Source organism: Sardina pilchardus, chromosome 2, assembly GCF_963854185.1.
Source record: "Sardina pilchardus chromosome 2, fSarPil1.1, whole genome shotgun sequence".
NCBI lineage: Eukaryota > Metazoa > Chordata > Actinopteri > Clupeiformes > Clupeidae > Sardina > Sardina pilchardus.
Genome location: NC_084995.1, coordinates 13087912 through 13102096, shown reverse-complemented (window position 1 = coordinate 13102096; position 14185 = coordinate 13087912). Strand labels below are relative to the sequence as shown.

Below are 14185 nucleotides of genomic sequence, written 5' to 3'. Positions count from 1 at the left end.
TTACTATTTGTGTGTGTAGTACAAGACACTGCTGTGCCACTGGTTTTGCTGAATTGATAGCGTGCCATTAGTCCACGTACCCTCCGTTGCTACTCTTGCTCATCTCCCTTCTCACAGTTTGGAGAGCTGTGTGACCTGCAGACCCTAGAGTGCTTACCATCCTGATTTCTGAGTGCATTTGCCATCTCGTCGTATTTATTTTACTGCTTGTGTTTTGATCTGGTATCCTTCATCTCCTCTGTAAGGAGTGACTGGTTATTTACAACAATATGGTAGGCTTGGCTTGTCCTCTCTAAGGCGTGGACGATTTCCTCCTCTAAAAAAAAAAAGCATCTTTAAACCTGCTCCAAGGCCTAATTTCACCAAGCATTCATGGATAGAATCGAAGCCGACTGCTGGTTGCTCATGCGTTGTGTAGAGCTGGATGCTGTTTATTCCAAAGACTGCCCCCGTGCAGTACAACTGGAGCTCACATGGGTCCACTTTAGACATTTCCAATCGCTGTGTGCGTGTGCGCTTTCTGTCCATACTGACGGACTAACTGACTGGCTTGGTTGACCTGTTGTTTTCTTTCTGGCGAGACACACCTGTCTCCTTCAGCTGTCATGGGGTGTGTGTGTGTGTGTTCTCTCCAGAAGGTAGCTTAAGTTTTACTCAGGTTTGGGGTGTGTGAGCTGAAGTTTTACTCAGGTTTGGGGCTTTGAGCTGTTTTCAGAACTGATTCTGAGAGGGGGAGCTCTGTCACAGGGAGGGAGGACGTTGACGCACTGGAATGAAGTGGCACAGCAAGCATGTATTACAGCCTGAGACACAGCACTACTTTTGGTACTGTGTGTGTGTGTGTGTGAGAGTGAGAGTGTGAAAATGAATAAGCTCAGTGAGATTTGGGTTTGTGTTTTGTGCCTCTGGTGATTGTTTCCTGTTCTGTAGCACCCCCCAGTGTTGTCAGTTCGCTCCTACCCAAATGGACATTGCAATATGATATGCTGGCATCCACAACACTACCCTTCGTTCGTACGGGTTTTAGTTGTTTACGTTGATGTTTATTTTGTTTGTTTGTGTTTCTTTGTTCCCTCATAACCAATGACCTCAGGCAGTCCCTTATGATTTGTGGTGACTGTTTTTCTTGACTGAAAGCTAATGTTCTACTTGTTTATTTGTATTGATGTTGTTATCATTTACTCATGCTGTCTCTTAACGAATTTATATATCTAAATATCCATTAACAATGTGAATCCCCTGCCTGGTCCCTACCTCCTTCCATAAAGGTGAACACTATGGTGATGCTGGTGGTTTAGTCTCCAGCAGAGGGCAGTGTAGGAGACTCCTCCATAACTGCTCTCACAGGGTATGAAATGAATCGCCTGGTACTGGCTGGAACGAGGCGAGAATGTTCAGATTTCAACATGTGGAGAATTTGATGTCATAGATTCCCTCTAAACTGTCATGAATTTGTTTAAAATGTTATTGAACACACTTTAAGTTGATGGTCTGCCCTTGAGACTTTTATAATACAGTGACAATAATTAAGCTTTATTTAAAATGTAAGCATTAGAAGGTTTTTTTTTTCTCCTTCAATTTCATTTCCTGTTGAATTTTAACTGCTGCAGTGACTTGCGTCAGACCCAGCTTATAAGTGATCTCAGGTGGCTTACAGTCTTTTTAAAACACTGAAATTGTCGAAGGCACAAGCACACTTGGCTGTGCAGGCTCACACACCGTAGGAAGTGACCTCAGCGTGTCACCGTCGTGTGTAACCTCACCCCCGTTCCGCTCCGGACCCCCGGTGTCCCCAGCTACCTCAGCCTCCTGTGTGGCCGCTGTATCTGCGCTCACACCTGGTTTTCTAGCTCACTCACTTCAACTCCACGCGCTCTGGAGTCCAGAGCTAGTCAGTATTGAGCCTGCTGGCCGTCCAGTCAGATGTCTGTGTACAGAGTTGCGGTCAAAGTAGGACTGTTTATCTGTCTTGTCTGTTTGTTTGTTTCCCTCAGGATGTTAGAATGTCCTGGGAATTCTCTCAACTTCATCAGGATTGGCCAGACGGGTCCGGTTTTCCCACTGGAGTTTGTTTCTTAGTACCGGAGTGTTACGTCAGAAGTGATTATGACTAATATGTGGGAAATGTAGTAGAACAGTGGTTTTGCATTTGAACGCATTTTACTATGATTGTGCTACATAAGGAGTATTATATTCTGTGAATAGTGTTTAAAAAAGGGCAGAAATGGAGATTTCATGTTTTCATGCCATCACTGAGAAGCTTTGATACAGGGGTAAATCCAAGATGGAATGTGCTGATGGATTGGACTTGGTACTGATGAGGTCCAGCCTCCCCACACTGCCCTGTTCTCATGTGGTTTCGAACCTGCTAATGATGTCACTTGTAGATTGAGTGGGAACAAGGTTTTGTTGTCACCTTCAGAATGGGCTGGACATGGTAATGATGTGTGTGCTGGAAAACGTATAAATTGCCTAATGATCATTTTAACTGTGGTAGTTAGCAGTGATCAATGTATCCTTGCGATAATGACTGGATTCATGGTTGGATATCACTTTGTTTTTATTATTATTGTTATTATTATTAATATTATTATTTTTAACTATTTTTTGTGGCCAGATAATGGAAAGATGGCGCCTGTTTTAAGTTTGTGGCTGGGTGTTGCCACTGTTAAGACAAAATCTATGAATGTAGTCTTCTTACCTTCTGAACGCTCTTGAATTGTGTTTTTTTTCTCCCAAGTACTGAAGTTTGTTTTGTATTGTAATAATAAACCTACTATTTGACTGTTCAACTTCAATTCTGCCTCTTGATCCCCAGCATGGGTTTTTGTCTGTCCCTCACACTCTCGCACACAGCCTCTCTCTCTCTCTCTCTCTCTCTCTCTCTCTCTCTCTCTCTCTCTCTCTCTCTCTCTCAGCAGTGTATAGTGTGGAGGAGTAAGTATTTTATTTATATTATTTCATATTTTTCATGCAGAGTACGAGACAAAACGCTCCACATCCAAGACATTGACACACAAGACAAATGATGCCGGACGGAGTGGCGTAGTCGTCACCGCACCTGTGACCCCAAGAACACAGGTAGTGTAGTAGAAAGCAAGATTAGAGGGTTGGGGGTTAGTGACAGAGGTGAGATTAGATATTGAACATACGCATATCTCAAAAGTGAATTGGGAGTGAATGTGGCAAGCAACAGGAGAATTGCCACAGACTTGTTTCTGTTTGCAGAATGTCAGTGCTCCACTGGCTTTAGGTCCAACATATCTCTTTTTTCGTTGTTGTTTCATAGTACACACCCCTGGGAGATCCGGGATGCTCATTCCTGTTGCTGGTTGGCCTCCCTTCATCTTTCTAGTACACACAATGCAAGCTCTCCTTTACCATCTCTGGTCATCACATTGGTGAAACAACTGAATGTGTAATATGTTTATATGATGAAAGACCACAATTCAGAACTATAGGTGCATCTAAAATAATTACAATACAATGGAGAATATTTATTTTCCCCCTGTAGTGTCAAACACTTGGAACTTTCATATAGCCTGATCTAGATTCATCAAATAAAGTGAAGCCTTTCAAGCCTCCCTTTTGTTTTAATCTTGATTATTCTAATTGTGATGATTATGGTTTACAGCTCATGGAAATCAAAAATCCATAATTTCAAAATATTGGAATTAAGAATTTGTGATACAGAAATGTTGAACTGACATTTAAAACACCAGGGATGGTTTCCTGAGCTTTTATTCCCTCAGTCTATGAACGACAATGGACATATTCTAATTTTCATTTGTATTGTTCATATATTTCCATGTACTAATCTTTAAAGAGTATGTGTGCAGTAGCTTAATTTTTCCTTTTTTTCATGGCCCAGATGTGAAATATAAGCTGTGATGTTGCTGACATTCCACTAGGGGGCAGCAGTGTCCTGGTTTCCTCTGCTTTCCCAGTGCAGCCCTGCTGCGGGTAAACCAGCTGTGCACCGCTCCCGAGGGTCTATGGAGGAGCCCAGTCTGAGGCAGCAGTGTTGTGCTGCATGGACTTCATCAGATGGAGAGCAGTATATTTTACCTCTCAAGCATGATGTGCTTTTTGATTTGTTTGTTGCTTGTTTGGTTCGTCAGAGAGAGCTGGGAGGATGGTCTGTGATAACTCTTAAGCAAGGTATTTGTTTTGTTGGAGAGAGTGGGAGTTTACCTACCTTGACAAAGATTCTATATATGTTTGTTGACATGTTTAGGATATGGGAAATCATTTCTCTCTTTCTCTCCCTCACTCCCTCTCTCTCTTAATCTGTCTCTGTGCTCTGGTGATAGAGCCAGCATCACTAAAAGTAATTAGATGCTACCTCCCCACACCATCTGTGATGTGTTTGCCCACTATCACTCAGTAAATCTCTTTCTCTCTGTTTCTCTCTCTTTCTACCCACTCCTATCGCTCTCTCTCTCTCTCTCCCTCCCTCTCTTTCTCTCGCTCCTCCCACCACTCCACTCCATCTCTCTCATTTCCCCTCCCTCGCTCTCTTTTTCCTCTGTAACTTCACCTCCCCCTCCCTTGCTCTCTCTCCCCCTGCTCTGCGTGTGTGTGTGTGTGTGTGTGTGTGTGTGTGTGTGTGTGTGTGTGTGTGTGTGTGTGTTTCTGTTTGTGAGAGCAGGGCAGAAGCTTCTGTTTTTAAGCCCCATTTTCCCTCCTCTGGCCTGCCCCCTCTACAGTTGCACTCAGCCATTTTAGCCCTCATGCATGCTTTTGCGTGTGCGTGTGCGTGTGTGTCCACTCATTCTTACCTCTCCCAGGTGTGTGTTTAGATCTGGCTCTTTTCATGCACACAGGACCTCTCAGGTTCTCAGGCTGGAATTAAGGCGTTGTGAGCTGTGTATGATTTGGAAATAGATAGAGAGTTAGTTAGTTAGTAAGATAGATAGATAGATAGATAGATAGATAGATAGTAAGATAGATAGATAGATAGATAGATGGTTGAATATGTTGCATCTTCATTGCATCTGAGGGGTACAGCCTACACTACAGAGTGGCCTGTTGTAGAGGGGTGTTCCGATTAAGCAAAGCATCTGTGAGGCACTTGCCTTATTGCTTGCCATTTTTATTGACCATTAAAGGGATAGTTCGGGTTTTAAGACACGAAGTTATATGGGTTCCCCCTCAGCAACGTTGTGCATCAGCACTGACTTACCCCGCAACAGCGTCCTGTGAGCCGAGATCCAGCCGGTTTTTGATGCTGAAGAAAGTAGTCCGGCAAGTTTCTGGGGTCACGAAAGTAAAGTGTTTTTCTTCTCAAAACCATATGCGTTCAAAAGAGTGATATATTTGCACCACAAAAACGTTGTCCAGGAAAAATTCAAACCTCGTTATCACTTACTTATTTTTCGCGATTCCTATCACTGCGCGCTACTGACAGCTGGACAACGTTTTTGTGGTGCAAATATATCACTCTGTTGAACGCATATGGTTTTGAGAAGAAAAACACTTTACTTTTCGTGACCCCAGAAACTTGCTGAAGAAAATAGTCCGGCATCAAAAACGATCAAAAAGCGGCTGGATCTCGGCTCACAGGACGCTGTCGGGGGGTAAGTCAGTGCTGATGCACAACGTTGCTGACAGGGAACCCATATAACTTCGTGTCTTAAAATCCGAACTATCCCTTTAAAGTGAATCATTTAAAAAAAAAATATTTACACAAATACACCGGTATTTAAGAAGTCAAAAAGAAAACACAGTTGCCCAAAACATTCTCCTCTGTTTGACAAATTTGGATGCACCTCTGGCTTTAGGTTGAACATGCCCAGTGGTGTAGTCTACGTGATCCACAGGACTACGCAGTATACCCACTTAGTCACCATCTCCGCATACCCACTTAAAATAGGCAAGGATAAGTATTAACATTTGGGGTTGATCACAGTATACCCACTACAACTACCTAGACTACATCACAGTCACTACAGCTAACTAGACTACACCACTGAACATGCCACTAATCTTGTGTTGTAGTAGTATACTCATCTGACATTAGCAGCTGAGGAACTGGTCACAGGAAATAGACTTTATGTATTCCCCTCCAACCCACACACACACACACACACACACACACACACACGCACACACACTACTTTTCTGTAAAGTGGTGTGCAATATGATATCCATGTGCCACTCTTTGAGATTCAGTGGACGGTTTTTGATTCTTCACTGCTAACAGATAAATAGACGTTAAACTGTCTATAGTAAGAAAGTTTCCTAAACTTTGTATGGCAGAGAATCCTCTCCTGATAAAAGCATCACAAGAATCCTCTTGTCGAAGCAGGGTTAGTATATCATTCAGTTGTTCCTGGTATACACCTCCACCTATAAATGCCATAATGACTAACCATCACATCATGTCCTCCTTGCCTAGGCAGCATATCATTCAGTTGCTCCTGGTATACACCTTCACCTATAAATGGCCAATAAGGACGAAGCCTCACAACATGTGCTGCTTGCTGAGACAGGGTATATCATTCAGCTGGGTCTGGTACCTGAACCTGTAAATGGCCGTAAATCATGACTAATGAGACGCTGAACAAAGGGCCTAGATGGGGTTGGCATGTAGAGGAGCGGTGCTTGGTGTTTTTGTGAGGGGAAGCTCAAATCCCCTGGTGATTTTCTAAGCCTTTTAAGCCCAACACCCAAGCAACAGATGGGCTCGATTAATTGCTTTTTTTCTCGCATGGATTATGCTTTTTATATTCTGAGAAGGTTACATTATTACGGGCCCGAGCTTTTTTTTTTTTCTCGAAATTTAACTGAATTTGTGGGAATCATCCCATTTGGATGTCACTTTGAGATAAAAACACAAATGCTTGTATAAAAACGAAAGTGTTGACACGCTGATATCCTGCATGTCCACTTAAGCACAAACAGAGATAACCAGACAGATAGAACAGCCTTGTGATTTGCTATTAGATTTTATAAGAATAAAATAAACGTTTAGATTTTTTTCATTTCTCATGTATGCATGGTAAGATACAGTATTTGCTGTTATGATTCTCTACAAGGTGAAATCCCCAACATTCCCTTAATAATCATTCAGCTTATTCTGTGTTGGGTATTCATGCACAGTTACTTTTCACTTTGAAGTTCACTATATTATGTTTGCATGAATTGTGCTCAAAGACATGACCAACATAGACAGAAAGAGGGTGTTTGTGAGAAAGAGAGAGGAGAGTGAAATCAGACTGCTTTCCTCTCTATGATCTGAGTTGCAAGGAGCTGGACTGGGGGATAAGGTCAAGTGTCCGTTTTAGATTTGTGGGCAGAGCCAGTCTACTCTGGTAAACGAGAGAGGATTTGAAACAGTGTCTTTGCTGCAGTTTGGTCTCTGAGGTTCTGTGTTGTGGAGGGCCAGAGAGGGGGAGATGAGATGAGATGTGTCCGTGTCAGAGCTGTGTGCTGGACGATCCGCTGTGGGTTGAGAGGGGGACGTGTGCTGGACTGAGGGAGCACTCGGATGCTGAGCTGCTGTGCCTGATGGTTATAGACCACTCTGAAGATCACCCGTGCTTTATTGCACTCATAATGGAATGACAACCGGGCTTAACCCATCAGCTTTATACTCCTCCCCCATTCCCTCACTCATACTCTCTCTCTCTCTCTCTCACACTCTCTCTCCCCCTCTCTTTTTAACTTCTCCCTCTAATACACTCTTCTTTTCTGCCCGCTCACCCACTCTATCCTTCTCCTGACTCTTATTTTGTATTTCTCTCCCTTTTCACCCCCTATTCATCTGTCCTCCCTTTTTTCCATACACTCATCTTTTCTCTCTCTCCCTCTCACACTCTCTCTATCCTCATCCTAACTCTCCATGTTGTCCATCCACCAGTGCACTGGGCAGTGTGCTATGGCCTTCTCTGCACTCCTCTCTCAAGGCCAGTGGTCAAGGGATCCCTCAGAGAGTAGGAGCTTCCAGGAGCAGGAGCTACGATCAGACTGACCAGCTGTATCCTGTAGTGTAGAGAGCAGGAGTGACCAGCTGTATCCTAGTGTAGAGAGCAGGAGCTGTGATCAGACTGACCAGCTGTATCCTGCAAAGAGCAGGAGCTTGACCAGCTATTCCACAGAGAGCAGGATAGCAGGAGCTATGATCATCACTTGTATTTATGACAGATGTTTAGGAGAATGGCAAGTTACAGGTCTCTCCAATAATATTGCATTGTTTTTTGTTACAGGTCTCTCCAATAATATTGCATTGGTTGTGTTACAGGTCTCTCCAATAATATTGTGTTGGCTGTGTGTTACAGGTCTCCAACAGTATTGCATTGGTTGTGGTGCAGGTCTTTCCAATATTTTTGCATTGGTTGTGTTTACAGGTCTCTCTAATAATATTGCTTTGGTTGTGTTACAGGTCTCTCCAATAATTTTGCATTGGTTGTGATGCACATCTCTCCAGATTTTGTGTCTGACTGTAAAAGTGCATTTGATTCTTCATGACCTCATAACGCCTGTCCCAGTGAAATCTCAGGGCAATTAACCCACCCACCCCCACCCAGCCACCCCTATCCAACCAATCACGTCTCTCCCCAATTAACTCACCCTCCATCAAACCAATCACCTGCTTCCTCTGGGACAGCACCCTTATTTTGCCCACCTGTCAGTCGGGACCACGTTGCCATAGTAACCGCATCACAAACACGCCTCTCAGGAGATTCCTCCTCCCGCTGTTGGGATCTAACTGCACAGGGGTAGGGCAGGCTACACCACAACACACACCGTATGGCCATCACATTCAGATTCAGTATTGTGCCACTGATATTCAGTCACACAGTAATGCACAGTGATCCCCATCCGTACCACACAACAGACCTTGTCAACTCTCACAGTGAGCACACAGCTCATTGTTATTATAGATTTGGTTTGTTTTTTTATGATATTATTCTGTTGTTATGAAAACAAATAGTCAGTCGTTTTGAGGAAGTCTTGATCCGGTTGTCACGCGATGGTAATGCTCCATCCTCAGTGATATGTAATCTGCCTGAGCGGGGCGGAGAGGAGCGGGCCGGCTCATGTGTGTGGCAGTGATTTAGTAATTAGTAATGGTGTCTCTTTAATCTGCCCCGGCCGGCCGGCCAGCCAGCACCCACGTCTCTTTTGCCCTCTGAGGGGGGTAATCCTGGGCCACATGTGCAGACACTGCAGAATCAGATCAATGACCCAAGGCACAGTCACATAGGTGGACACCAGCATTTACACAAAGCCAAACAACACAACAGACAGCAGCTGTCACTACTGGCCTCTTGGACCAATGCAATGTGAGTGAGGACATGTGTGTGTGTGTGTGTGTGTGTGTGTGTGTTTCAGGGTGGGTGGAGTGCATTAACTGAATGGAAATGAGGTTTGCAATGATGTTTATTTCAAAATGTGTCTTTTGTGTGTGTGTGTGTGTGTGTGAGTGTGAGTGAGAGAGAGAGAGAGAGAGAGAGCTAGAGAAAGATAAAGTATGCGTGCGTTTGTGTGTAATTAAGACTAGTGATTTTTTTTTTTACACCGAGATTATCCTCTAGGCCCAGATGCCTGCTACTTGATTTACCCTCTTTTCAACCCCTCTCCCTCTCTCTGCCTCTCTATTTCCACATCGCGCTGCTATTCCATCTCTCCCTTCGTCTCGCTCTCCATCTCCCCATCTCTCTGCCTCTCCCTCTGCATCTCTTTCCCTCTCTCTACATCCCTTTCTGTCCTTCTTTTTGCTTCTCCATCTCTCTCTCTGCCTGTTTCCCATTCCCTCTCTGTTTCTCTTTCCCTCTTTCTGTCTCACCGTGCAATAAAAAAGTACAGAAATCTGTCCAAATGTAGTCAGATTTGAAACGTACAGATAAATCAGAGCAACTGACACACGTGTGGCAGTAGCATCTCTACTCACTCCACATATATCAGTAAGCACACATGTTGATTTGTACATTCTGTACATCTTTGTCTGCCCCGGCCGTCGAAAACTGAAAAACTAAAAACATTATGCTGTTGCTACAATTTGTCCAAATTCAAGTCTAAGTATACCACCGAAAGAGATTTATGTTGCTTGTAAACAAATTCATGGAAAATATCTTTTATTAACTTTAATATCAACAGTCCATAAATGTGCTCATTTTATTCAAAGTGGAAAACATACTTTTGAGGAAAGCATTATTTTATAGAAAAATGTGGCTACCTAGTAAACAATACTTCCCTAATTTCATCTCCTGTCCTATAAGTGTCATTTGAATATAATTTATTACATAAAAACACATTAGAAATATATATGTATATTATAGAGATTTTTGTCTCTATTTTGTTTATGTATCACATCAATAGAAAGGTGTTTATTGCATTTTTACTCTTCTTGAAACATCAGATTCCGAGAGAGTGCCAGAATCTGGAACAGATATGAGCCAAATCAAGACCAGACCTCAGGGAAGCATAGGGTCAGACCAGTTTCAAATCTAGATCATCCTAGGTAGCCTTGAATCAGACCAGTTTTGAATCTAGATTATCCTCTGGGCAGCTTTGAGTCAGACCAGTTTCGAATCTAGATCATCCTCTGGGCAGCTTTGGATCAAACTAGTTTCAAATCTAGATCAGACCCCAGGCAACATCAGACCAGGACCAGAACTAGGTCAGACCAGGACCAGAACTAGGTCAGCCCAGGGCCATTTCTGTTCCACAGAGGGCCTCTCTCGGGGTGTTGCTTCAGAGCGTGTCTGTGCGGAGGCCAGCCTAGAGTCCGAATCAGGCACACTTCTCTTGACCACACCAAGCTCTTCAGAGGAAGCCAGGAGGGTTTACTCAGGGTCCACATTTCAACACATTTATTTGTTTGTCTCTTTGTTTACTGAGCTCTTTGTTAACTGATGTTTTGTCTCTTGATTATTTCAGTGCAAGACACATCCATTGGTAGTTGGAGAGGAAGTAGGTTTGAGGAGAGACTACCCTCAGCTGTGCTTTGTAGCAGTGTGTCATGGACTGGCATTGAGACTACAGATTGTGCTTTTGGATTCCCACGTGTGATATGACTGTACTGTACACCATGGCACCCTTAGGTAATGAGTTAAAACACAAACAAAACTGATTTTTGAACCGAGTCTCCACACACACAACCGTCTTCTGTCTGATCCACCCAATTGCCACAATTTAATGCTATGAAATATTGTTTTAGTTTGGTGTAGGATATGGATACAGGTAGCCCATGTAAAGTTTCAACATTTCGGAATATGTTACACAACAGCTTTTGAAAATGTTTCTTGGAATAATGATGAGATGTATGTGCTATGGTGTGCATATAACCTGTTCATCAGAGACAATGTCAAACAGAAACCATGTCAAACAGTCTATCTGAGTATTGCATATTAGTTTTGAGTAACTCGTCGGATGTATCGTTGATCTCAAGTGGTTTTGGGAGAAAAGGAATATGGTTCCTCGTGAATCACTCATTAGAAAGAGGTCATTTCTAGAATATATTGCCTTGTATCTCATCCAGTCAATCCCCAGAGAACAGAAAAAAGAATATATATTTTTTGAGTTTCATAACAAAAACAAACCAAACCAAAAAAAGCAGTCTTTAGAGAACTTTAGAAAAAAAAGACCCTCCTAGAGGAACGTTTCATCGTATCCTTCCTCTGCTGTGCTTGTGTCTCGGTCCCTCGGGTCCCCGGCAAGAGGCACCACAGGGATCACCACCTGATACTCGTCCGCCGCGGCCGCAGCCGCCCGCGTCACGCTCTCGTACGACGGCGGCGAGGAGACGGACGAGAGGCTCGCCGCTTCCCCCGCCGCCTCTGCCTCTGCCTCCGCCTCCAGAGCCTCCACGTCCACCACCTCCACGGGGGGCCCGTAGTGCTCGCGGATCATGCTGGCGATCAGGCCCTCCTGCTCGGGCGCCGCGTCCTCGTCCTCCCCTCCCTCGTCTCCGTCCCTCTCCGGCCTCTCCTGCAGCACCCCGCCGCCCTCCTGGAGGATGCGCCGGTACAGGTAGGAGGCGTGCTTCATGTGGCGCCGCACCAGGTGCCTGCGGTAGCAGCGCTGGATCATGGAGGCGGACACCTCCTCCTGCTTGCGCCGCAGCGTGGTGGTGATGGGCTCGTAGGACACCTTGGAGGGGTTGAGCATCATGAACTTCTCCTCCATCTGCTGCTTGAGGGCGTCCATCTCGCCCGACTCGCCCAGCACGCGCTTGGTGAAGGCGAACAGGATGTCCAGGCAGTGGATCTTGTCGCCGCTCACCATGGGCAGGTCCATGGAGATGAGCTTGATCTTGTTGGGCTTGGCGATGCGCAGCGGCTCCGAGAGCGTGTCGGCGAACCTCGAGAGCTTGGCGAACTCGATGAAGTGCGTGGCCTCGGCGTCGAACTTCTCCCACACCTCGTAGAACATCTCAAAGTCGTCCTCGCTCAGAGGTTCCGTGCTCTCCTCCGTGGCCACGCTGAAGTTCTCCAGGATGATGGCGATGTACATGTTGACCACAATCAGGAAGGAGATGATGATGTAGGACACGAAGAAGGCGATGCCCACGGACGGGTTGCCGCAGTTGCCCTTCATGTTGGTGCCCGTGTTGACCGCCTTCGAGTTGCACTCCTCGGGCGAGTTGTTGAGAATCGGGTCCAGGAGGTTGTCCCAGCCGGCCGACGTGGTGATCTGGAAGAGGCAGATCATGCTGTTGCCGAACGTCTCGAAGTTGAACATGTCATCGATGCCGCCCTGCTTCTTGACGTAGGCAAAGTTGGCCATGGCGAAGATGGAATAGATGAACATGACCAGGAAGAGCAGGAGGCCGATGTTGAAAAGGGCAGGAAGTGACATCATTAAGGCAAAGAGCAACGTCCTTATTCCTTTGGCACCGCGGATCAGGCGCAGCACCCGTCCAATCCTCGCCAGTCGGATGACGCGGAACAGAGTGGGGGACACAAAGTACTTTTCTATGATGTCAGCCAGCACAATTCCTGTGGGGACAAATAAAAACACAGAGCTTACTGCCAATACAGTGGTGAGGATCTGAGGACACTTGTCTTTTCAATAAGAAACAGCTACATACAAATGTCTGTTTGTCGTTAGTCTGCTGCTGTAACATTTGAAGTTCCTTTCCTGAGATCAATAAAGTCCATATCATGTTATCTTAGTGGTGCCCAACCCCTTCCCCTTTCACTGTAAAGTGCTATACAAATGTAATGTAGTGGCGTGTTGCTGTTTTGTTTGTTTGTGTACATCTGTGTCCCTCTGCTCACCGACGATGGACAGGATGACCACTACAAAGTCGAAGATGTTCCAGCTGACGGTGAAGAAGTAGCAGCGCAGGGCGAAGATCTTGACGAGGCATTCGGCCGTAAAGATGACGATGAACACCAGGTTGATGTAGTGGAGCACAGTTTCCATGTGCTCCGACTGCTCGTCCGTCTCCACCATCATTGTCACCTGTCCAGGTGAGACATGGCAGTGAGCTGAGCCGTATGAACTACACTAGCCATTTCCACTACACTAGCGATTTCAATGACTGCCACCGAAGCCCAGAGCAGGGGAAAGCAACACCAGAGCAGTCCAAAATAAATGCGTTTTGGTTCTGTTTTTAAAGGCACACTGTTCCACACTAACCACACACATACCATCAAGATTAAAAGATGTGTTTTTGGCTATCTTAAATCATACATACACAGTATTACAAACAGTCTCTCAGACCCAAGGCATGAGGCCAAATTACATTTGAAATAACTTAAAATGAACATTACATCTAATGAAAAGTCTCAGTTAAAATAAACATTACATCTAATGAAAAGTCTCAGTTAAAGAGTAATCCCACACACCATGTTCAGGATGATCAGCATCATGATGGTGATGTCGAACGCCTGCTTGGCCACCAGATCAAAGAAGAACCCCTGCACTTCATTCTAGATGGAAACACAGAGAAACAGTCAGTATCAGTACAGAACTCATTTGACTGGATGAGTTGAAAATCATCAATGTATTCTGCATAATGCATATCATTTTGCAAGATATTATTTAGTGCAAAACACTTCTGGACATGAGGACATACAGTAGCTAGGTAAGTAGACCTTACTGTAGCTCTCAGTTGACCATTCTTGGAAGGCTGTAAAACTGAACTAGATTGGGATGTTTTTAAGTCTACACCTGGTGTCCCTTTGCCTAACTCAAGGGTCAGCAACCTTCTCTCTTAAGGGCCATTTTT

At 44.8% G+C, this 14185-nt stretch overlaps 1 protein-coding gene across 1 annotated transcript in view; it reads right to left on the bottom strand.

The window, feature by feature from the left end:
- Positions 1 to 11598: 11598 nt before the first annotated feature.
- scn12aa (sodium channel, voltage gated, type XII, alpha a) overlaps positions 11599 to 14185 on the bottom strand; it is a 55853-nt gene continuing 53266 nt past the window's right edge. The window contains exons 25-27 of the mRNA XM_062551098.1: positions 13803 to 13886; positions 13230 to 13416; positions 11599 to 12947 (exon numbers count right to left, since the gene is read on the bottom strand). Of these exons, the coding sequence (XP_062407082.1) occupies positions 11599 to 12947; positions 13230 to 13416; positions 13803 to 13886 (1620 nt within the window). The remainder of the gene's footprint in view (positions 12948 to 13229; positions 13417 to 13802; positions 13887 to 14185) is intronic.